At 45.6% G+C, this 25,233-nt stretch overlaps 1 protein-coding gene across 2 annotated transcripts; it reads left to right on the forward strand.

Moving 5' to 3' along the window:
* ELOA (elongin A) lies at window positions 1-24,005 on the forward strand. Of its 2 annotated transcripts, none has more exons than XM_030538786.1 (11): window positions 1-175; window positions 7,500-7,556; window positions 10,401-10,519; window positions 11,583-12,792; window positions 13,374-13,488; window positions 14,101-14,253; window positions 14,931-15,028; window positions 17,472-17,652; window positions 18,222-18,333; window positions 19,153-19,304; window positions 20,980-24,005. In XM_030538786.1, the coding sequence occupies exons 1-11, from the start codon at window positions 104-106 to the stop codon at window positions 21,039-21,041; spliced, it is 2,331 nt and encodes a 776-aa protein (XP_030394646.1). In that variant the 5' UTR covers window positions 1-103; the 3' UTR covers window positions 21,042-24,005. The 2 variants fall into 2 exon arrangements, with proteins under 2 accessions (XP_030394646.1, XP_030394645.1); XM_030538785.1 differs by having other exon boundaries at window positions 4-175; window positions 14,098-14,253.
* The last annotated feature ends 1,228 nt before the right edge of the window (window positions 24,006-25,233 follow it).

Genomic DNA, 25,233 nt, shown 5'->3' on the forward strand with positions numbered 1-25,233 from the left:
GTTTCCTGCCAGGAGCGAAGATGGCGGCGAGGGCCGGGGAAGCTCAGTGTTGTCGGAGGGCGGTGAAGCCGTTTCCGCCACGGAGGCCTCGCCAGCAGTAAAAATGGCGGAATCGGTGCTGGAAGTTGTGGGGAAGCTGCAGTCGCGACTCTCGGGCAGTTCGGAACCCAAGAAGGTAACGGCGCCGACGGGAGGGGGCAGTGTGAGCGGGAGGCGGGCTGGGGGGCAGCGAGTGCCAGGGACCCCTCCGGCCGGTGTCGGGGCGGGAGGGCACGGGCCTCCCCGCGAATACCCCGAACTGAGGCGAACGCAGGGGAGTGAGGGGCCGTCCGAGGGCCACTGCCAGGCTGAGGATCCAGGGGCGGGAGGGCCCTTCCAAAGGCCACGGGGCAAAGGGGGCTCAGGGATCCAGGGGCGGGAGGGTTGGGGGGCCCTTCCAAGGGCCATGGGGCGAAGGGGGGCTCAGGGATCCATAGGAGGGGGGGGTTGGGGGGCCCGTCCAAGGGCCATGGGGCGAAGGGGGGCTCAGGGATCCATAGGAGGGGGGCCCGTCCAAGGGCCATGGGGCGAAGGGGGGCTCAGGGATCCATGGGAGGGGGGTTGGGGGGCCCTTCCAAGGGCCATGGGGCGAAGGGGGGCTCAGGGATCCATAGGAGGGGGGCCCGTCCAAGGGCCATGGGGCAAAGGGGGGCTCAGGGATCCATAGGAGGGGGGCCCGTCCAAGGGCCATGGGGCGAAGGGGGGCTCAGGGATCCATAGGAGGGGGGCCCGTCCAAGGGCCATGGGGCGAAGGGGGGCTCAGGGATCCATAGGAGGGGGGATTGGGAGGCCCTTCCAAGGGCCACGGGGCAAAGGGGGCTCAGGGATCCAAAAGAGGGAGGGTTGGGAGGCCCTTCCAAGGGCCACGGGGCGAAGGGATCCATAGGAGGGGGGATTGGGAGGCCCTTCCAAGGGCCACGGGGCGAAGGGGGGCTCAGGGATCCATAGGAGGGGGGTTGGGGGGCCCGTCCAAGGGCCATGGGGCGAAGGGGGGCTCAGGGATCCATGGGAGGGGTGTTGGGGGGGCATTCCAAGGGTCACTGGGGTGAAGGGGGGCTCAGGGATCCATAGGAGGGGGATTGGGGGGCCCGTCCAAGGGCCATGGGGCGAAGGGGGGCTCAGGGATCCATGGGAGGGGTGTTGGGGGGGCATTCCAAGGGTCACTGGGGCAGGGATCCAGGGGAGGGACAGTTCCTGAGCTCTCCTCTAAGGGCTGCTGTGAATGTAAAAGGTGGGCTGGGGTCCCATTCCAGGGCCACAGGGAATCAATGGTGGTCCACCTTCCTGGGTCTCAGGCTGGGGACGTGAGGAGAAGGGATCTAGAAAAGGGGGCTGGCTCAGCTCCTGAGAAGACTTCTGGGGGAGCTATAGGGAATACATGGGGCGGGGGCCAGGAGAGGCTCTAGCAGAGGGGGCTCTGGAAGAGGAGCTGGCTGAAAGGAGTTGGATCTGAGACGTATGACAGTGGGGGTGGTCCCGCTAGGGATGACCCTTCAATGGGCTACATGTGTTTGAATGCACAAGTGGTTCAGTATGTGTCAAGCAGTGGGGAAGTTGTAGCAGCGCTTCTGAGTGTGCTTGCAATATTTTTAAGGGGTCCATAACCAGGACCTAACCAGATAAATAGGCTCTGGAGACACCTGGGCTCCTAACTTGCATCCTACGAAAATACTTTTAAACAAGGAATACATTCAATAGGATTTCAGAATGGACTCCAGGAGGAATACCTGCCCCTCTGGGATGGGTTATTCTGTGTGTGTGTGTGTGGCTGTTTTTTATGTCAGATATGGACTGTAGTTAGTGAAACAAATAACATAGATCTGGTGAGTGAACTTGCTTCAGGAAGGTACAGCTGGTCCTTCCCCAGTGATGCTGAGAGTTATGGTGGAAACCCATCATTCCTAATGTAATATTCTGGGAGTGATCACAGTGAAAGGCAACGGTAAACCAAAGCTTTGGCTGTCCGGCTGATGCTGCTCTGGTGAATTTAAAGCAATTTCGTTGAAGCCATGGTGGGCTCTGCTTTCTAGAGAGTCGTGGCCTGACCTGGAAGCCTAGAGCTCCTGGGTTCTAATTCTGGCTCTGACTTGGAGACTCCCTCTGTGATCTCTGGCAAGTTGTTTAGCCTGTGTAGCTTTGTCTCCACTAAGAAAATTTATGTTGCAGACATCCATTGTCAGCAACAGTTGGGGAACTCGGTTCACTCTGATCTGTCCTTGCAGTTAAACTGTGCTTAACACCAATTCAGCTGTATCCATTGCTGGCTCCTATTGTCAACAGTTGATAATTCCTGCTATAGACAAGGCTTCTGTGCCTCTTCTCCACCTGTAAATGCAGAACTCAGACTGACCCTGCGTACTGGCACCTCACTTATGCTCTTACCTTGTTCTCTGGAATACAAGTTTTCGTTGGGGGGCAGGATCGGGATGGGGAAAGTCTCTATCTGTTATTGTGGAAATGCATGCACTTGGTTCATGTTTTTATGTTTTCTGCATCTGCAAAACCTAAAACAGTAAGTGCTGGTCTACACAAAAATTTTGCACGGGTAGAATTAAATCTCCTTTTAAACTAATTAGTTTAATTGCTCAAGAAACTGAGTAAAACAACCTTAACTCTGAGAGAAATGAACTGTCCTACTCATCTCAGAGTGCTAACTCAGATGCTCAAGGATAGCTGATATTGAGACTTGAAGGTTTAACTATTTCACTGCTCATCAAATCATGTCAGAAAGGAGAGGTAAGTTTATACTATGAAGATCTACACAATTTACTGTGTGTGACAACTCATTTTGGCATTGCAGGATATTACTCATGAGCTTTATGGGATAGATCTTTTTGTGCACATGCATCAGTGAGAAAATGCATTTTTCTGGGGTTTATTTTCTTGTTGTTTCTGTCTGGAGTTAACATGTGATACACTTTTCATAGTATTCATAGTTTCAGGGTGTTAGTAACATTAATCCTCACAACACCTTTCTGAGAGTTTTATCCCTGTTTTACAAATAGAGAAACTGAGACATCGTTGTCCAGCTCAGAGTTTCTTGGACCATTCTCTGAAACATCTGGTTACTGGCTGGTGGCCCAGCTTATCTATAATATGGGAATAATAATGTTTATCCACTTTTGTAAAGTGCTCTGAGTTCTACTCCTGAAAAGTGCTAAATATTAATATTATTTTTTGGGACAACCTCAGAGTGCTGGCACAGAGTGCTCTGTGGGAGACTTTGGATGCTGTTGTCATGGGTTGGAAGCAATCATATTTTCCAGTGGAAGGGGTGAAAACTCTAAAACAGTTACACTGGAGCTGTATTGTGTATTTTGTGTCACTTCAAAGCTGCTTGTTTTCTGCTGAAAGGAGAGAGGGGAACACACAAGCAACATAAAATGTTGTTGAAGAGAATGGGATGAGGCTATGCTGCAATAATCTGAAATATACTTGCCTTGTTAGCATTGCAGTGGTCTAGTTATTTAAAAGACATTTTAAAAAGGAAAATGAGCGGTTCAATTAAAATAAACAATATGGTGCTTCACAGTACTACTACGGAGGTGGGTACTTGTTAGATTAGGCTCAAATTTATTAAGCAAAAAATCCAAAAGCTTTGCTTAAATATTCTCCACACGTTTTCAACAGCAGTGTTGTGGTAGGGAGTGAGACTTGGGAAGTGAAACTCATTTTGATTTGTTTTGTGGTACCTTAAGGCCACAATTGTGCTGTAAAAACACACCTGAATATGGTGTCCCTGTGCCAGAGATCTTACAGTCTAGGCACAAGACTGAAACTGTTTTGTGATTCATTCTCCTTGGACAGTGGTAAATACGCAAATAATATGTATATAGTGATAAGTGAGTTAGGTTGCTAAAATGGTTGTCTGTAATAGTCTAAGGCTTGGCCTACACTGAAAAGTTATGTTGGCATAGCTACATCGATCACGGCTGTCAGGGGAAAAACACACCCTGACAGTCATAGCTATGCTGATATCACCCCCATGATAGATGCTGCTGTGTCATGAAAGAGGGTTTCCGTTGACAGAGCTAACTTCAAGGAAGTGGTGTTCCTATACTAACAGATGAACCCGTTCTGTTGGCGTAGGCTTCGTCTGCACTATTGCGCTATGTCAGCATAGTCTTTGTAGTGTGGACGTACCCTAAGGTGCTGTTGGCAACAGAAGTAACCAAAAGAAAGTCTTGCGTCTGACAGTGTTCATATAAAAGTTTGCAACTTGTCCTGCTGAATTACAGATTATGAAAACAGCATGTAACGTATATTTATATATGTACATATTGAAAGCTTAGTGAAATGAAAACTGCCTTGATGGGCAAAGAGGGATGTGATTCAATTGTTATATTGATTTGTGTTAGCTTAGCATGATTGAAAAACCCTCAAATCTTAACAGAGGAGTTTTTCCAAGCATGTTAAACTAAGGCTACATCTTCACGGGTAGCAATCGATTGCTTGGGGATCGATATATTGCATCTCATCTAGACGCGATATATCGATCCCCGAACACGCTTATATCGATTCCGGAACTCCTCCAACCCGAATGAAGTTGCAGAGTCGACATGGGGAGCCGTGGACATCGATCCCGCGTCGTGAGGACGGTGAGTAATTCGATCTTAGATACTTCGACTTCAGCTACGTTATTCACATAGCTGAAGTTGCGTATCTGAGATCGATTTTCCCCTGTAGTGTAGACCAGCCCTAACCTGATTGAAAAATGCACCCTTCTTGCTTATCAAGGCAGGGCCCTAAAAGCTACAAATAACCAAGGAGTGAGAGGAATTGCTTAGGATGCTGCAAGAAAGAATTATTGAAAAACTTGGAGTAAATATAAAGGGAAAACTTCCTAATTGTGGGATCTTTTAGGTCTCTGAATAGTCTCCCCATGAAAGTGGTGGATGTTCCATTGCCTGAGAGGTTTGAAATTAGATAGGCCAAACCCCTAGGATATGTACAATGGGGAATAATCCTAAATGCCCAAGCAGTTGTCTGAATGGTTCCATTATCTCTCCAGCTATAATTTGCTATGATTCCTTAACTGAGATTGGTGTCTTAGGGCTTGTCTACACTTACATTTTATAGCGCTCTAACTTGCTGGCTCAGGGGTGTGAAAAATCACCCACCTGAGCACAGCAAGTCTGAGTGTTTCCGCCACAGCGCTTTGAAGTTTCCAGTCTAGACATATTCTTAGCTGACACTGCAGTTGAACAGGTCCTTCTCGGCAGGAGCCCTCTGATGTAGACCTTAAGGCAGTGGTGGGCAACCTGCGGCCCATGAGCCACACGCAGCCCATCAGGGTAATCTGCTGGTGAGCCGCCGGACAGTTTGTTTACATTTGCATGGCTGCCCGCAGCTCCCAGTGGCTGTGGTTCACCATTCCCGGCCAATGGGAGCTGAGGGAAGTGGCGTGGGCCGTAGGGGCGTGCTGGCTGCTGCTTCTTCCTGCAGGTTGTCCACTGCCTTAAGGAATGCAGAGCTCATTCTAATGGGAGATGCATTCTCCATGTCGTACTCAAACTGTCAAGATGGCAGCTTCCTAGCTGATTTATTTGGGACCCTTTTAAAAATATTGTCTTCTCTGTAACTAGATGGAGTGATTAGAGTATCTCGTTACATTGCTGTGATCTACAAGAGGGCTGGTTACTGTTCATGGTTGCACTTAGGTAGCACTTATTTCTAGGCCAGAGGTAGGCAACATATGGCACGGGTGCCGAAGGCAGCACGCAAGCTGATTTTCAGTAGCACTCGCACTGCCCAGGTCCTGGCCACTGGTCCGGGGGACTCTACATTTTAATTTAATTTTAAATGAAGCTTCTTAAACATTTTAAAAATCTTATTTACCTTACATACAACAATTGTTTAGTTATATATTATAGACACAGAAAGAGACCTAAAAACATTAAAATGTATCACTGGCACGCGAAACCTTAAATTAGAGAGAATAAATGAAGACTCAGCCCAGCACTTCTGAAAGGTTGCCGACCTCTGTTCTAGGCCATCAAATGTGAGATGCAAACTTGACCTGCCATGTTGGTACCCAGTTTTGTCAGAGATCCTTGTGTGGAGCAGCAACAGTCAAGGGCTCAGTAGGCCCTTGTTTCCCCAAACTATCCGTTGAGGAGTGTCATGGTACTAGAGCTGGGATGAAGGAAGAAGGAACATTGTTACTCAACAGTAGCACCTGCTACTTAATTAGCAGCAACCTAAAGGATCTGAAAGGAGTTCAGGTCACCTTTCTTGTCCATTTCTTGGGAGAGCAGATGACTGGTCTCCTTAATGTAAATCTTCTTATCAGTCAAAACTGGAGGTATAGCTTCCATCCCAATGCTTGATATCCAGGCTCCAGACCTTATGATCCGATGGGATTCCTTCACCTGCATGTATACATTGGGTGGCATTGCAGGTAGGATGAATTTAAGAATCAGTTAATTATTGTTGGAGCACATGTGGGATAATTCAGTGTCCCCTTCAGTATTTCAGAACAACAGTGCTAAAAAGCCATGATTGGTTTAAATACTTTGAGACCAACAGGAAAAACTAACCTTCAGCCATGGTAACTAAACCTTAAATGAATCATGGAGAAGTGGTGATCAGCCCTCTGCAGTGAGCGGAGGCCATCCCATTAGTTCTTTAGGCTAGATGAACTCCTGCCTTCCTTATGTTAAGTTTTGTAAAGTCAAAGCCTCTTTCAAATGTATGTCAAAACACATTTTGTTCAATGATCAATGTATAATTTATAATCTGGCACTGGAAAGATACTTCTAATGGCTGAGGTTAGTAGAATGTCTAATTGCACCCCAAGATAAATGTTAATTTTAAAGGTAAGTGCTTCTGGGTCATGGATGTCATCTTTTGTGATTGAATGGCACACAACACAACTGAGTTATGATGGGAGTGTATAGGTGCTATGATAGTGCCTCAATTTTAGATGCTGGACACTGAGACTTTTGAAAGGGGCCTGATTCTTGGAGGGCGGGGTGCTCAGGCACGTTTTTAACATGCCCTTTAAGAGATCCCCAGGTGGGCATCAAAAATCACTAGACACTTCTGAACATGCGGGCCCTGGGTTTTGTATCAAGCCCTTTTACAAACTTGCTGTGTAACTCTAGATAACATAATCGGTGTAAAATGGAGAGAAGACTTCACAGAAGTGTTGAGGCTTAATGCTTAAAATGCACATTGAGAGTCTCAAATGACAGCAGTGCTTTGATGCATCCATAGTGCCTTGCTGCCTTGCCTTTCTGCAACAAAACGGTACATTTTTGAATCAGTCCTCTACATGTTCACCACCTTAGTAGCTTGATCTGAAGTCAGATAACAGCTGTTTGTGGATATGAGTTAAGAGACGTTTGCTGCTCAGACATCTCGAACAAGCTCCCATACAGTGCCGAATTTTCTTCCTTTCTAATCTCAGTATGTGATTAGTATGATAAATCTAAACACTTTTCTTGTTGTCTCTGCAGCTGCTGAAGAGCCTGAAGAGACTTTCTGAGTTGCCTATCACGGTTGACATCCTTGTGGTAAGAACTATAACAGTCTTATATTTTTATGGTACCCTTCATGGAACAGAATAACCAAATGTCTCCTGAAATTGAAATGTGATCAGGATATTGGGGCTAACACTCAGTTCTTGTGGAAAATGTCATGTATGGCTTGTCTACACTGGCAATTTATAGCACTGCAACTTTCTCGCTCGAGCGTGTGAAAAAACACCCCGCTGAGTGCAGCAAGTTTCAGTGCTGTAAAGTGCCAGTGTAGACAGTGCACCAGCGCTGACAGTTATGCCCCTCGTGGAGGTGGGGGTTTTTAGCGCAACCACGCAAGCCACGTTAAAGCGCTGCTGTGGCAGCACTCTAGCATTGCCAGTTTAGACTAGCCAAATAAAGCTGAAATCAGCATCAAATTGGAAACAAGGTGTAAATTGAAAGTGATCAACTGTTGCAGTGGATTACCAAGAGATGTGATGAATACTCCATCACCTGGAGTCACTAAATCAAGATTGGATCGCTTTCTAAAACAGATGATCTAGTTCAACCACAAGTTATTGGGCTTGATGCTGGAATCCCTGGGCGATTTCTATTGGCCTGTTGTACAGGAGGTTCAGACTAGATTATCATAATGGCCTCAAGACCTTAAAATTAGGGCTGTTGATTAATAGCAGTTAACTCATGTGACTAACTTAAAAAAGTTAATCACAATTAAAAAAATTATTCACGATTAATGGCAGTTTTAATTGCACTGTTAAACAATAGAATACCAATTGAAATTTATTAAATATTTGTGGATGTTTTTCTACATTTTCAAATATATTGATTTCAATAACAATGCAGAATATAAAGTGTACAGTGTTCGCTTTATATTATTTCTATTACAAACATTTGCACTGTAAAAATGATAAACAAAAGAAATAGTATGCTTCAATTCACCTCATACAAGTACTGTAGTGCAATCTCTTTATTGTGAAAGAGCAACTTACAAATGTAGATTTTTATTTATTTATTTATTTTATTTGGTGATGTAACTACACTCAAAACCAAAACAGTGTAAAACTTTACAACCTATAAGTCCACTCAGTCCTGCTTCTTGTTCAGCCAATCACTCAGACAAACAAGTTGGTTTACATTTATAGGAGATGCTGCTTCCTGCTTCTTATTTACAAAGTCACCTGAAAGTGAGAACAGGCATTCGCATGGCACTTTTGTAGCCGGCATTGCAAGGTATTTACGTGCCCAATATGGTAAACATTCGTATGCCCCTTCATGGTTCGGCCATAGGACATGCTTTCATGCTGAAGATGCTCATTTAAAAAAAAAAATGCATTAATTATGTTTTTGACTGAACTCCTTGGGGGAGAATTGTATGTCTCCTGCTCTGTTTCACCCGCATTCTGCCATATATTTCATCTTATAGTAGTCTCGGATGATGACTCAGCACATGCTCACTTTAAGAACGCTTTCGCTGCAGATTTGACGAAATGCAAAGAAGATACCAATGTGAGATTTCTAAAGATAGCTACAGCATTTGACCCAAGATTTAAGAATCTGAAGTCCTTTCCAAAATCTGAGAGGGGCGAACTGCGGAACATGCTTTCAGAAGTCTTAAAAGAGCAACATTCTGATATGGAAACTACAGAACCCGAACCACCAAAAAAGAAAATCAACCTTCTGCTGGTGACATCTGACTCAGATGATGAAAATGAACATGTATCAGTCTGCACTGCTTTGGATTGTTATCAGGCAGAACCCGTCATCAGCATGTGTCCTCTGTAAAGGTGGTTGAAACATGAGGGGACATAAGAATCTTTAGTGCATCTGGCATGTAAATATCTTATGACGCTGGCTACAACAGCACCCTGCAAATGCTTGCTCTCACTTTCAGGTGACATTGAAAATAAGAAGAGGGCAGCTATTTCCTGCAAATGAAAACAAACTTGTTTGTCTGAGCAATTGGCTGAACAAGAAGTAGGACTGAACGGACTTGTAGGCTCTAAAGTTTTACATTGTTTGTTTGATTTCTGAACGTAGTTACTTTTTTTTGTAAGTTCAACTTTCACGATAAAGAGATTGCATTACAGTACTTGTAGCTTTTTTTTTTAATCACTTGAAAGCCCTACTTAAAATCAATAAATATCTGAAAGTGGTCATGACCCTTTTTCCTGTGGCTTATCAGACAGATGACCTCCTAGCACCGTGATGGAACATTTCTGACTCATCACCATCAACTGAATGTGAATTTCTTTCTCCTTACTAAAATATTGAGCACAAGTCTGGTACAACTCCTACCTAAACAATCAGTTGGTTTGGGCAGCTCTCTGTTGCACCATGGTGAGCTCATCAGCATTCTTGAAATGGTTGGTGAGAGTTGCATTCTGTGTTCCTAAACACTGACACCTCTTGGAAGAAATTTGAGCGAAACCATTCTGCTTATCGTATATTTTTAAGGGTGTTTGCTTGAAAACAGTCTATTTGAGTTTGCATTTGTTTGTTGCTGGTCCCCCCCTAAAGCTATCATTGGACCTTGGTGGAATTCCAGATCTTTTTATTTAAACCCTTTTAGTTAAAAAGTTTCATAACAACTCTAACATGGCCTGGGGTGAACTCTTGCCATGGCTGCTCACTTTCTGTTGCCAAATTGGAAGCTGATGATGCAATAGAAGGACACTTTGCCTGTGTATCTGGTAGGTTAGGTAGCACTGAAATGGTTAAATTTAGTCTAGCTTTCTTTGGGCTGTTAACTTGAAGAGGGTTCTAGGTAACCAAGTGGATCTGAGAGTTTGACTTTGACAAACCTGTTTTTAGATGATCAATGCTGAGAATGTTGACTGGTTTGCAGAGATCAGCTGATGTCTTGCATCTTTCTTGCAGGAGACTGGTGTTGGGAAGACTGTGAATGGTTTACGGAAACATGAGCTGGTGGGAGACTTTGCCAAGAACTTAGTAGCCAGATGGAAGAAGCTGGTGCCAGTCCCTCAAGAAGTAGAGCGGTAAGCTAGCTTGTCCATTTGTCTCGCTGGATAGGTTGCATTAAATCTCCTAGTGGAGGTGGTGCTAGATTTCTGGGGCCCTGCAAATAAGGCTAGGCTTCAAAATAGTAATAACATCAGAGTGATAACTCTGCATGAGGTGCTTACCTCATTGTGGGGTAAGTTTCCTGCCTACGGTGGCCACAGAATTGCTGACTACTGCAGTTTCAGGTTGGAGTAAAGTTTTTTTTTCAGAAAACGGTAGTGTGATGGAGAGAGTGACACTAGACACCTAGAAAATGTCTTCACGAAAGCAGGAGACAAACCCTACATCTCACTTCCCTAATGTTGGAAAACTAGAGAGGAAGCTATAGGCACAAAGTATCAGAGGGGTAGCTGTGTTAGTCTGGATCTGTAAAAGCAGCAGAGAGTCCTGTGGCACCTTTGTCCGATGAAGTGGGTATTCACCCATGAAAGCTCATGTTCCAATACGTCTGTTAGTCTATAAGGTGCCACAGGACTCTTTTTGCTGCTTTTATAGGCACAAAGCAGAGTGGAAATCCTGTTTCTGAGAGCCAGTGAAAACAGCTGTTATGAAAACTCAGCCCTTTGGTTAATATTAGCAAGTGTGTTGTGGGAACAGTGCTGTGGCTCCTGGGAGAAGGATTGGCTGATTGACTTGACCTCTTCTGTGGTTTAATTCATGACTCTGTGGTACTAGAGACTGGATTGTAATGGCTGCTGTAGCCCTGCATGTTGGTGTGTGTAATTAGGAAAATGTAGCTCATTATGGCCCCATGCATTCTTCCTCTGTCTTGAGGCAGCTGCTTTGCTCTCTCTCAGATTGCTGGGAAATCTTCAGTCCCGGTAAGTTAAGTCTGGGAGATTTCTGTACTGGAGACGCTACCACTAAACCCTGAACATTGTACAGGAAAGAATCATCAATGTTTTTACTGTGTTCAACCTCCAGATGCTCTTATTCCTCTGTGTACCTGGTTCCCATCCATACTGTCCTCAGGAAGTTGCTCCTTTTTATTCTTGTTGATGAGTTTTTGTCTAACTTTTGGGCGTCTTTGTCTCTTAGAAATAACATTGATTCAGAAGAACGTGACTATGAGAAAAGCAGTTCTAGGAAACGGCAGCGAGAGCCTTCCCCAAAAGAGGACGAGGAAGCTGAGCAGGACTATTTGGAAGCATTCCAGCCTTCCTGCAGCCAATCATGTGAGCCAAACTACAGAGAGAAGAAGGCCAAAAGGTATTCGGAGCCTGACAGAGCCCATGAGGCCATCGACTGTGGCAGCCAGGAGGACAAGGGCTGGGGCAGAGCTTCCCCATTGCACTCCTCAGATCAGGAATACTCGGACTATGGGCACGCTTTGTCACCTGAGCTGAGGGAGAGCCCTCAGGAACTGTACATGGATCACTCTGCCTCTGAGGAACAAGAGGTGGAGCAGACACTGTTTCATCGGAAAGCTACTAAAGGCCACAGCTTTCAGGACAAGCTGGTAGGAAGCCATGAAAGGAATCCCAGCGAATCCCAAGACAAAGGAAACCTGACTCGGAGCAAAGAGCACAAGTCCTCTCACAAGGAGAAGCAGCGACTGGACACCAAGGGGGAGGTGAGGACCTCTGCCTTTAGCCCAGAAAGACTGCACAAGTCCTCTTTCAAGGAGCAGGTCCGAGAGGCTCCAGGTGGCAGCAAGGAGAAGCTCAGGACTTTAGACGGCACCAAGAGAGAGAAGAAAAGAGAAAGTGGGGGCTCCAGGAAAGAAAAGTCACAACCTCACTTGGAGGAGGCTGTTGACAACCATAAGAAGCAAAAACACCGGGACTCTGAGAAAGCCAAACTGGAAAAGTCCAGGCTAAGCCTGGAGATATCCAGCGTGGATCGGGAGAAACGGAAGTTAGAGGGTAACTCCTCAAACAGGAACAAAGAGAAAGGGCTTTCTAGCAGCTTAAAGACTACTGAGGGCAAATCCAAAGCCTCTGACTCAGACAAAAAATCTGTGGGTTTCTCACCGGGTTTTGGGGAGGTGGAAGTGGAGGATGAATATGAGCAGCCTAAAATGTCTTTTGAGTCATACCTCAGCTATGACCAGCCCCAGAAAAAGAAGAAAAAAGTAGTTAAATCCCCTGCTCCTCCAGCCCCTGAGAGAAACAGAGGGCATGGCAAGCAAAATGGATCTAAGGCCAGCACCAAGAGCTCCGACTCGAGCCGAAAGAATACAAGTCACAAGCAGACAGGTGAGAAAAGGGCAGAGAAGAAGCAATCTGGGACATCCAAACCAAAAAAGGTAAGATCTCAGAGAGTCTGAATATGAACAAACTGTGGCATTGATAAGTGCCACCTTCCATACCAGGCATTCTCTGCCCTACGTGGCAGGTGTTTAGGATTAATTCATGTCCTCTTTGCCATCTCAGATACTGAATTTAGCATCAGGCTGGTGTTCTGTGGAGCTGTGAAACCTGATATGTAGGGATGTCCCATCAGGTACTCCATGGGACCACATTCTGTAATGCCTCCTTCTGAGTGACATTTCTGCTGTTGGGTGAGATTATCCATCTCACATTTAGCTTCTTACTAGTGTCATTGAGCACAATACTATGTAGCATGTACAGGTATGAGTGACTCTCATGTTAGTGAGCGCGGGGATGCTAGGAGGCTCATGCTTGTGTTCTGTGCTGAAATTGCCTTGGGCTTGACCACCGATAACATGGACAGGATTGAAATCTCAGTCTGAGGCTATGCCCTGGTGCAGGCTGATCATCGTCATGTGGATTATTAAAATGTTTTAAATGAATACATCTACCAGCTTCTGCTCGTGTTATCTCCCTCTTTTATCTCTGCTCAGTTTTGTGCTTTCTCTCCCTCCAGATCCCCATTGATGTGATGCCAACGTTACCAGATATCCCTTTGCCTGCAATTCAGGCCAATTATCGCCCACTTCCCTCTCTCGACTTGATTACCTTCTCCCAGACAAAGAGAAAAAGTATGTGCTGGTCAGGGGATGGGGCAGAATCTTTGGGACTGGAAGAGTCCTTGGGTGCTTTTATGGGGGTAGGGGAGGAGGGAGATATTGCTGCGATTAATCCCCATCTGTAGAATCCAGTATGTCATTTGAATTAAAGCTCCTTGTGATTAACTTAGTGTGACGTCTCCCTATCCAGCCTCAGTACCAATGCAATGTTCAGGGGACTAAAGGCCTTATATACTCAGGGGCCACTGTTCTGCTTCTGGCAGGGGCCAATACCTGATCTTTCAGCAGAAGATGACTCTCCTCCTCCCCACTTTGTACATTTTGGGAGGGACAGGGGAGAGTCCTTCCTGACCCTGAAGCAGTTGGCTTATTCTGAAGCACAAGCTTTGATTATCTGTCCTTTGGCGCATGACTCAATTCAGGCACAAGTAAAGGGGTTGCGGTCACATTAGTGGCTGGCTGACCAGGCTACTAATGTGCCTCTGTGCCTGGTGTATTAACCTTGATCTGTCTCAATAATTGCTCAGGACTTGCTCTGCAGTTCAAGATGCTCTTAGCGCTCAGGTGAAACCATGATGCTGGTCTTACTTCTTTTCTTTCCCATCTGTCATCTGATCACAGCAGTGTCCTCGCCCATTGAGGAGGGTGAGGCTGGCTTTACAGGACGCAGGCTGAATTCCAAGATGCAAGTGTATTCGGGCTCTAAATCTGCCTACCTCCCCAAGATGATGTCTCTATATGAGCAGTGCATCAGAGTCCTCAACAACAATATTGATTGTGAGTATCACTCCCGCTTTGCTTTAAAGGTGTAATTATCCACGGTCAGTGTGAGGAGAGTTCTGTATTTCTGCTGGCCTCGTTCTGAATACCGGTGGAATGCTACTCCTAGGTGTCATGCAGTGCAGTGTGTTGTTAACTTTGCTTTTATATCTCCAGGGAGCACCTGGCTTTGTACGCTTTACAGCCATATCACTTAGCAAGCTAAGCAGGAATGGGATAGGCTAATACTAGGATGAGAAGACCGCAAAGGAACATGCCTGCTGCAGGAATTAATAGAGGGTGCTCTTACTTCTGTGGAGCACTGCACTCTTAGAAATAAGGCGTAGAATTGGGGTTTTGGCTAGGGGTGTGACAAGTGACCACATATGGTTAAGATTGCCCACAGCACCCTTGCAGGAATAGAGCTGTTGGGCCCAATGACTTGCTCAAATTCTGCTGCCTGTAAATTGTGTCTGCAGCAGGTGGATGCAATATAGTCCCCTTTCCTTCCCTTCCTGTTTTAAACTGCTGTGTACTATTCCTGTGAGCTATTCAACAGCCGCCATGACCGTCTGCATTTCTGTGGTGGCTGCAGTGCCCCATGTGTTTTATTGGTAAGCTCTGTTAAACACTTTCCCTCAGGCTCAAAGGAGTCAGATAACCATTGCCGGTGTCTCTCTCTCGCTCTCCTGTAGCAATCTATGAAGTCGGTGGAGTTCCTTTTTCAGTGTTGGAGCCAGTATTGGAGAGATGCACCCCTGATCAACTGTATCGCATTGAGGAATGTAATCACGTAGGTGTCTCCAACTCAGAGGCAGGAGCTGGGCAGGAGGGGAATGCTGATACTTCCATGGATGGGTAACATTCTGTCCTCACTGGGAGGAGGCAAACGTTCATGAGAAGGCATGGACCATGGCTGAAAGGCTTTGGGAGAGGTCCCCCAACTCTTCATTCTGGCCACGATTTATCTCCTGTCACCGAGCCTTGCTTCCCTATTAGCAGCTGGTATTCCAGGTGCGACCATGGTGCCTGGAAGGCCCACCTGCGATTGCTCAGTCAGGGCAAACTGCAAAGAATGGGGCAGACAATTCCCAAAACTGGTGGATTATTCTAATAATTATATTCCCAAAACAGTTTCTGCAATACCTTACTGGTTACCCAGAAGTCAAAAATACAGCTCCCTTAAAGCAGTCCAGCCCTGGGCTTCCACCCAGACAGTCAAGTCAAATATGAGGATTACTTAAAATCTGGTTCACCGTATTTAAAATTCTACCAATCCCAAGGGATCAGACATATTGCCCACCAGGTCAATGAAATGTTTCATACTTTACCCAAATACACGCTTACAGCCACTTACTAACTAGACTAGATTAAGATTTATTAAAAAGAAAGGGTGATCATGGTTAAAAGATTCATATCTGTATGTATAATGATAAAGTTTTTAGGTCAGTTTCATAGTAGAGATGGTGAACTGCTGAGTTGCAAAATGTTCTTTCAGAATCAATTCCATTGGTTATAAAACAACAGGCAGTCCATATGCAGAGGCTGTATACATTCTCCCTAAGAAATAGCAGGGTAATCAAGATAGGGCTTCAGCTTCCCAGTCTGGCAACTTCACCCCGCCCTCCCTTCCCCCTCCCCCCCCCCATAAGATTCAGGCGGGCTTGAGATGACAAGATCAGGCCCCAGAGTTCTTTTATAGATCTCTGGCAGGCTGTGCTAGCCTCTTGACATCAGATAACACAGCCGATATTTCTTGGGTGAAGAATAGGTACTATACATTGTGGCTTTAAAGCAAAACCTATTTCCTATGTATACATAAGTAATTAGTTGCATTCATCAGCATAAGGTAATTATCCATTCAAGCAGTTCATAGACAGTTTGCAACAAACTTCAGAGAAATATATATAGACTTGATATTATTAGACCCAAGTTTCATCTAAATATTAATATTCCCTCTTGATCTCTAAATTAATGGAACATAGTAACAGACGCGAAGAGAAGTTTATCATCTACCAGTTAATGAGATCACACTGTGAAGTTTCTAACAGATATAGGTAAACACAGACAAATACAATTAATATTTACTTCTAATTCTTTGACAATACAAAGTTTTAAACACTCTGATCTATCTAACATGGCTTTGATAACCATCTACAAGAAATGGCCCTGTTTACCATTTCAATTCTTCTCTGATATGCTCTTAAAGGTTGATCTGGGTCACGTTAGCCTGCTGGTTGCTTAACTCTTTCTGGCTCATTTTCACATGAGGATATCCCACACCACAGATGAGGTGCTTCTGGCAGGGGTTACTGTTAAAATTAGCCTTACTTGGGTCCCAGGCTGCTGGGACCCAATCAGCCATCTCCTATCTGTCTTGAAATCTGTATCTCCTTCATGACCTCTCAGCTTCCGGCTCTCTGGAATTTGGCCCTGAAATCAGTTATCCCTCAGTGGCAGTGGTTTGCCAGGCCACCTGTTAGGATCTCCCAGCATGGTGCTTACTCTCACTGTGCTAGGATCATGTGCCTGGCTTCTCAGAGCTGCATGTGAATACGACAGTGTTCAGTAGCACTAACAGCAAGAGGACCAGAATGCCAGCGGGAGAGTCTTGCTGGCCTATCTGATAGGGAAAGTGCCTTGTGAGGCTGGAAATGTTCTGGTTTTGAACTAAATGCGACTGGTTGGGTCCCAGGTCTTCTGCAGTGGATTGTCTGTGGAAAATCTAGCCAGTCGCATCAGCTCCTCCTTCGCTGTGGCCAAGTTTCCAGCTCTACTTTTTGGAAGGGAACAGGGGGTTTTGACACCGCATCTTTGGGCTAATGCTCTGGCCCTTTGCTGTGCAGAACTTGTGATGTGAAATAGGTTACTGCCCCATAGGGAGAGAATAAGCTTAGATACTGAGGCTACAGTGAAATTCTGCCCTTTGCCTAAGGTCCCTGCAGTCTTATATTGGATGAGATGGCAGGAGGGCAGCGTAACACAGCCTTGTAAATTTGGATGAGCTGAGTGTGATAGGGAACCTAGCTGAACCTCTTGAGAAGAGTCATTCCCTCACTGCTTGATTCATGTAGATGGGACATGCTAGACTTGTGAACTACTTAATAGCACTGGGGGTAATGGTATGTGAAGGGAGGAGGGCCACTAGCTGGCACATGGGTTAACGGTCTGAACTTGTGCTCTTCAGAGAGATCCCAGAAAACTGTCTCTGAGGTAACTCACGGGTCTATCTCCAGGTTTTAATTGAGGACACAGATCAGCTGTGGCACAATCACTGCATCCGGGACTTCAAGAAGGAGAAGCCAGAAGAGTTTGAGTCCTGGAGGGAGATGTACCTTCGGCTCCACGATGCCCGAGAACAGCGGCTGCTCATGTTAACACAGAACATCCGCTCAGCTCATGCCAACAAACCCAAAGGTAAAGCAGGCACTGGGTGATGCAGGGGCGATGGAATGGGGTGGGTTGTGATTCTTCGTGCTGGAGTGAAAAGAAAGGGATGTTTGTCTAGGTGACTGGTTAATCTGGCCCAGGTTAGAAGTTGTCCCAAATCACTTTTGTCTGAGTGACGGGGCCACTTAATTGGCTTTGCGGGCCTCAGTTCAGTTCCTAGGAGATTTGTTCCATAGCAAAACAGCCTACTGTCCCTCCCTGTGAGGACATTAGAGGTCACAGAGACTGAAATCTCATTTCGTTCTTAGGGTCATTCCCCCAGGTTGGGATCGAAGTATGTTGATAGGGCACTCCAGGGCTGTTCTGAAATTCTCTGTCCACAGGTCTATCAGTGTGGCCTATCTCAAGCATGAAGTTCGAGGGGTACAGGGTCAGGGAGGGAACTCTGCCCCATGTAATGGAATGAAAGGGCAAGGATGTGGTGGCTGGTTCTTCCGCCAGAGAGCATGAAGGTGGGCTCGCTGCTTTGTGACAGTGAGTTCAGAGGACCCACTTGTGGCTGGATCCTAAAGGTTGTGTGTTCTCTCCCTCCACAGGCAGAGTGGCCAAGATGGCATTTGTCAATTCAGCAGCAAAGCCCCCTCGGGATGTGCGGAGGAGACAAGAGAAATTTGGAACTGGAGGAGCTGCTGTACCAGAGAAGATCAAGTGAGTCTTAAACATCCCCCACCTGTCTGGTCAGGACCTTTCCTTAGAGGGCTGGGCAGTGGGAGAAATCCAGCAGGTTGTCCCCTGAGCACAAATAATCCCTCCTGTCTTATGGAGGCTGGAGGGAAGGGAACAGGAGAAAGGAGCTTTTCCCCCTCCCTTCAGATCCTTCTCTCTGTCACTAAAGGGGAGGGAGAGGTTTGTCAGTCAGTAGCAATCGATGGCATGTATATAAGTCTAAACAATAGACAAGCATCTATCTCACTTGCCAAGCTCTTGAGTTCAAGCTCTCCCAGTTCCCTGGTTTGCTTCAGGAGTAATTTAGGCCATCAGTTCTGGCAAGAGAAACTGGAAACCTGCAACACAGGCCTGGGCTGGGAAAGAACTTTTCAGGTCCCCTCTATCTGTGAAATGTTACTTGGCAGCCACTGAACGTGTAGGAAAGCTATACACAATGCTGAGAGTGGCCTGGTCTAATGTTCGAGCACTGGACTAGGAGTCAGTTTTAATCTTGGCTTTTCTCCTGACTAACTCTGTAGCTTTGGTCAAGTCTCGTAATCTCTGTCCCTGTTTCCTAATCTGTGAAATGAGGCTAAATGATCCCCAGTTCCTTGGACACTGAAGATGAATTGTTTGCAACGTAATAAGTGCAATTCACTCATGTTGCTGTGGAGTTCCACCTCAGATGTGCAGCAAATTGTGTGGTTGGGACAGAGAGAAGAGAATATCCACTCAGCACCTACCTGCGCATGGCATGGAAATGAATTGGTTCCGTCATTGAAGCTGTTTGTATCTCCTCCATATTTCTCTGAATTGCAGGATAAAACCAGTCCTGTTCACACCCGGTAGAAGTTATGCCCAGTCTGAGGAGGAGCAGTCCTATGATGGGCCCAGCACCAGCAGTGCCCATTCTGGTCCATCCCCAGGCAGCACCACCTCTGGCTACGACCCCAGGAAACCACCAGTGAAGAGTGAGTGATGCAGGCATCAGTGTCTGTGCTAGTTATTTCTAGCTGTCGTTACTATGAGCTTTAACCACTGACTGATCATGCATGGAAGAGATTGATATAGAGTTAGCAGGAGGCTGACTCAAGAGAGGGGTGTTCCTTTTCCAACCCTCCTGTTAAAGGGAAGGGTGGCAAAAATGTGTCAAATTGCTGCAAAGGGAGAGAAATGGTCTTGTGGTGGATGCATTGGATTGGGAATAGAGACTTGGGTTCATTACCCACCTCTGCCATATATTTGCTGGGCAACCTTGGGGGAAGTCAATTTCCCTCCCTCAGTTTCCCGGACTGTAAAACTGACAATACCAAGCTGTCTCAGGAGTCTTGCAAGGAGAAATTACTACATCTTGGGTGTCTGAAACATTCAGCTGTGGCAGGTGCCGTCCCTAAACCTGCTAACAAAAATAGGCTGGAATTTAGTCCCAGATTTAAGTGAGGTCTGTTGGATTGTGGTCACAGACTGAGCCCAGCCCTGAGTGTGTTCAGCTTAAAATGCAAATCCCGCCAATTTAATAATCTTCCTTTGATAACTGCATCAGTCTCCTGGGTAGCTGACCATGGAGAGGAGGAGGAGGAGGAGGGGGAGAGAAAAGAATTGGCAGAAGGAAGATGCCTGTTGGAGAGTGAGCTGAGAGCCCCAAGGCCTCTTCTAGCATTGCTGTACATTTGCTGCTTAGATACCACAATGATAGGCACCTTCGATTTATGGCTGACAAACGAGGGGGGTAAATGCCTTTCAGAGGTTTGCAGTGTTACCAGTGGAAAGACCTAGTTGACCAGCTGAGGTTCTTGGTCAGTCAGAGCTAACAAGTCTGCTGCTCTTTGGAAAATTCTGAGGGTGGCACATGATTTGAATGCTTCCAAAAATGTAAAGCTCTTCTTCCAACTCCTCTGGCATGCTGGCCAGCCTTTCTTTTAAAGGCAGCACTAAAAGATGCTGATATTGTGCAGTTAGTACAGGGCGGATGGGGGAACCTTGGACTGTATGGCTCCTAGTTAGTTCAATCCCTTTTCCAGCAGTGGGGCCTTGCTTTTCCCAGGGATGCTCAGATTGTGGCATAGCCTCCCAGGAGGTAGTGAAAACCCCATTGCTTGAATTAGAGCCCTGCACAGATACAAAATTTGTATCCGCATCTGATCTGCAAACACAGTCTGTGGATATAATGCAGATATCCACAGATTTGCAGGACTCTAACTTGAATCATGTAAAGCTAGACTGGATAAAGCACTGGAGAATGTATTGTAGGGAACAATTCTTTACTGGCCTGGGACTGAAATAGAAGATCCCAATAGGTCTTCTCCATGTAGCTTCCAATTCTATTGGCTGAGACAACGTTGGGTTATGCTACACCTCTACCTCGATAACACTGTCCTCGGGAGCCAAAAAATATTACCGCGTTATAGGTGAAACCGCGTTATATTGAACTTGCTTTGATCTGCTGGAGTGCGCAGCCCCACCTCCCAGAGCGCTGCTTTACCACGTTGTATCCGAATTTGTGTTATATTGGGTCAATGTTATATCAGGGTAGAGGTGTACTTGGATTCCAGTCGAATCATGAGAGATGCAACTAGGTAACTGGTTCTGTGTTCTTCTGATTCTTTGTACCACTACTCTTAGTTTGTTTTTTTCCCTTTGTTTCAGAAATTGCACCCATGATGGCAAAGACTATCAAAGCATTCAAAAACAGGTTCTCTCGAAGATAAGCTGCCCAGGAGAGAGATGGGAATTCCTCTCTTGTGGGGGAGCGGCATTGAAGGTGGAGGGGAAGGAAGGCACCCAAGGAGCTCTGAGTCCTTTCCTCAACATGCTCCACGGAGGCTGCAGCAGCTGTGAGAGGCTTAAAAAAACCTGTACACGGATGACAGCACAGTATTTTTCAAGCCAGCCCTCCAGTCCCTTTCTCTACCTCCCCTGCCTTGCCTCCAATTTCTATCAAAAACACCATGTTCAGAATTATAAAAGCTTCAGAAAATGTGAAGTCTTGGTATCTGCTGAGAAGGGAAGGTCCAGAGACTGATGTTGCTATTTAACCTCTTAATAAATTTACAAAATGTTTTTAATTTAATAGTTCCCCCAGATATTATTTGTCACCTGCCCACCCCCATCCCACTCCTGGTAGAAGGGCCCTGCCTCTTTCCCGATTACTTGAGTTAGAGCCACTTCCCTCCATGTGGACGCCGTTACAATAGGAGCCTCTTCCTTGATTTCATGCCCACTACATGTCAGCTCCTATCTGGGACAGGTAATGCTGGAGGCCAATCTGCTCACCAGTCCTTCAACAGGCTGGGTCAGGTCTGAGGCATCACTCTCCAGTTGTGTACGTTCATGAATCTCAGCTCTCAACCTCTCTGATCTCCTTGTACAGATGCTTAAAACTGTTGTGTGGGAATTCTGAGAACTGCTGAGGTCCCTTCTCCCGCTGTTGTTCTCTTCTTCAGCTTATTGGAAAGACACACAAGAATTCTTTGGGAGAAATATCACTGTGCCGAAATTGAAATTTTAATCGCTCTTTTGGGTTTTAGATCTGTCTCGGACTCTGGAAGCCAAAACAATTTTAACGAAACCAATTAAGGAATTTGTTTTATTTCTTTTAGCAGAAGGAAGCAGCTTTATCTAGTTTCCCAAGCATCACACAGCACTGGAAAGGATTTTCTGAGTCTAAAAGCTGGCACTTAAATCCTGCCTTTTCCCCGGTAAATTACTGCTGGAAAAAGCAAAAGCTTTAGTGTGTTTTATTTTTATTTTTTTTTTAAATAAAACCACTTCCTGGGGAAAGTGAATCATGTCTTATGTTGGTGCAAACTCTACAATACAAATTCAAACCCCATGGTGATTGCACCTAATGTCTGAGGGAAAAATCCCAGCTGTGGAAGGGAGGGGTGAGGCTTTAACTTTTGAGTGAGCAGCCTCTGTTGAGATTGGTTGAAAAGTAACTAGGGGACTTTGGAGCAAAACTCCATCATGAAGGTGGTCGTGGGTAAGGATGCTGGGACTGTGATTTCAGTTAAATGAGCAGAATTTCACTGTGGCTGCAGCTGTTTCTGGCACAGTTTCAAGTGAGTGACACTACTAGGAAGTCACTGTAGGTTATAAAATCCTTCTTATGGCTGCCAGTTCAGCACAAGCACTGACTCTCTCTCAACAGATGTGAAAGCAAGTTTACCTGGAGCACTGCTGGCAGAGGTTGGACTGGGTTAGAGCTGATAGTGCTCTGAGGGAACCGGTCTTGCTGTTGATGGATTAAGCCTATCTGATGGGCTCTGTAACTGGATCTGGAAATGGAAACTGTCCAGGTCTAAGACCCATTTGAAGTGCTCGTAAATGCAACTGCTGTCTCTGACTCTGGAGGATATTCTGCTCTCCTTGTAGGAAAGGAGGCAGGGCTGGTTGCTGCTCTTGGTGGTAGTTGGTCAACAGCATGACCATCTTTTCTTGACTGGAAAACCCTGAACAAGTGGACTTAGCTGTGTATGCTGGCCTGAGGGAACTTTGCTGTGAAGTATATACCACAGAGGACTTGGGGGTGGGTGGGGGAAGGGAACCCTTTATGCTTTGGGTTCTGTCTATTTAGGCATTTGAACATCATGGAAGCCCCAGTTTTTAAGTTTGAAGATCTTGGAAGAGTTTTCTCAGAATCTCGTGTGCCGTAAATTTGTTAAAGTCCCAGACGCTTTAATCTTGTTACTGTGCAGCATTTCAGTGTGTATTGTGCTGTAAAATAATGCCTTTTTCCTCTTGCATTTTGCTGTATTTAATTTGCTGTATTTTTAATTAGGTAACAATATATAATCTTCTGCCAACTGTTGTGCTACCATTTATTTCTATTTTTTACTTGGGGTGTGGGGAAAAGGGAAGACTCGTCTGTGTCTGGGCCACAATGGAGCCACGTTTAAAGAACCTTGTAAATCTGAGAATTCTCTCAGGCCCCATTAAATTGCTACCTAGCATTATTACAGTTAGATATCCATGTCTGGACTGTGGGTACTACTTTTAGCTGTGCAGTGGGTATATCGTCCCATTAAAACTAGTTCTCTCTTTGCAGACCCTGCCACCTGTCAGTATTTTAGCCTAGTTTGCTGGATTTGTGGGGAAAGAAACAATACAAATATTGTTGCCTCTAATCCCATATTTCAATCCACTTTCTCAATGAGGAACAGATCCTTCTTCACATGAGACCAACACTCATCTCGCCCCTGTAAGGTGCTCTTTCTTTTTTTCAGTCAGACACTAAATCTCTCAGGCTGAAAGAATTGGAATTCTTTTTGCTGAGGGGGAGGAATTATTTTAGTAAGACACGAACTAAGCCAACTGTAGAGTAAAATTGCTTGCTCAGTTTCCAGTCTCTTCCAGCATTCAACATGTTAAACTTGTGCAATTTTCTGTGCTATACTGTGTGCAAAGAAACCATCCAGGACCCAACACCTCCTTTCTCCACCTCCCCCACACCTCCCTTGAGTGCTTTGGCTGGGTGGGATGAGTGACGTGGGCAGGAGGGAGAGTTATGCTGATTTGCATTTGTACTTTGATCCCCAACTGTGTATATACAATTTTCTATGTTACTTTTTTGTGGTAACTATGGAGATTAATATTTTAATTAGATAAGTTATATGAAAAGAAGAAAATCATGTCTCAATAAAAGCCAAAACACTGGACAGTGTCTGTCTATTCCTTTCTGGCTCTGGGTGATAACTGAACATAATGAAATAACAAATTAGAAAGTATGATTGTTTGGTATTGCTGATGAGCTGAAGTTTGCTCTTTAATCTGATAGCCCTATTTCCTGTTTACTTTTCATTCTCAAATGTCCCTTCTCTAGAGGCTATAGATACATGGATGGAAACTGAAAAGCTTTGGCAAAGAAGTGTGAAATCCTGGGCTTGCAACATAATCTAAGTGGTTGTCATGTTTTCAGATCCTTTCCTCTTTATCTGCCACAGCCTGAACCAAGGATCATAAATTGATATTAACAAGCATCTTTTAAAGCAATATAAGAAAATGGCCTGTCCAGGTGTAATGTGGAAATAGCTGGTAAGAGAGGAAGGGACAGAACCATGAGTCTGCCTGGGGGCTGCTTAGAAAAGAAACAGACTTCCCCTTGGGAAGGCCTGCTCCTGCAATCTATTACTTACGTGACTATTTCTGAGGGAGTGAGCATCTGAGTAGGGTTTGCAGGGCTGGGCATGGTCACAGTTCAGGACAACAGCATCTATTTCCCTTCAGTGGTCCAGCAAGGGGCACCCACTGCAGGCTCCCTAGCCATTGCCTCTCTTGGATGGGGATCTGTCTCTCCTTTCTGATCGGGGTATGTCCAGGCTGAACAGTTCCTTGCCTTTAGTGTTATGCCCAGCAAAAAATAGTCTGCCTAAAGCAGCCTGCTTCATTCCTCTCCTCAGAGACCAGTACACAGGGTAATTGCCCTGGTTATGTTACCACCCAGCTCTTGCTAAGCAAGCCTGTTTTATTAAGGTAAAAGCACTACAGAGAAAACATTAAAACCAATAAAAGAACCTACACACATGCTAATTAGTGTACAAGAGATTCCCCCCCCCCCCCGTCCAATTCCAACAGGGGCTCTGGCTGGAGCATTCCTCCAAACCCCTAAGTGGGATTTCCTGCAATTTTAAGCTAACTACATGCATTGTTCAGAAGGGGAACCCAATTTTATGGGGCTTCAGTAGGCAAAAATCCTTTCATCAGACTATGGGCCTTCCAGAGACCAGAGAGCCTGTCCCTTTGCTGGATTGGAAAGAAGGCCCTGAGTATTAGGGCTTGTCTACACTTCAAGCTAAAGCAACACAAACCACTGTAGTGCCTCAGCATAGCCACTACAGTGATGGGAGGGAGTCTCCTGTCACTGTAATTAATCCATCTTCCCAAGAGGTGGCAGCTGCACCT

The sequence above is a fragment of the Gopherus evgoodei genome, chromosome 20 (assembly GCF_007399415.2).
Source record: "Gopherus evgoodei ecotype Sinaloan lineage chromosome 20, rGopEvg1_v1.p, whole genome shotgun sequence".
Classification (NCBI taxonomy): Eukaryota; Metazoa; Chordata; order Testudines; family Testudinidae; genus Gopherus; species Gopherus evgoodei.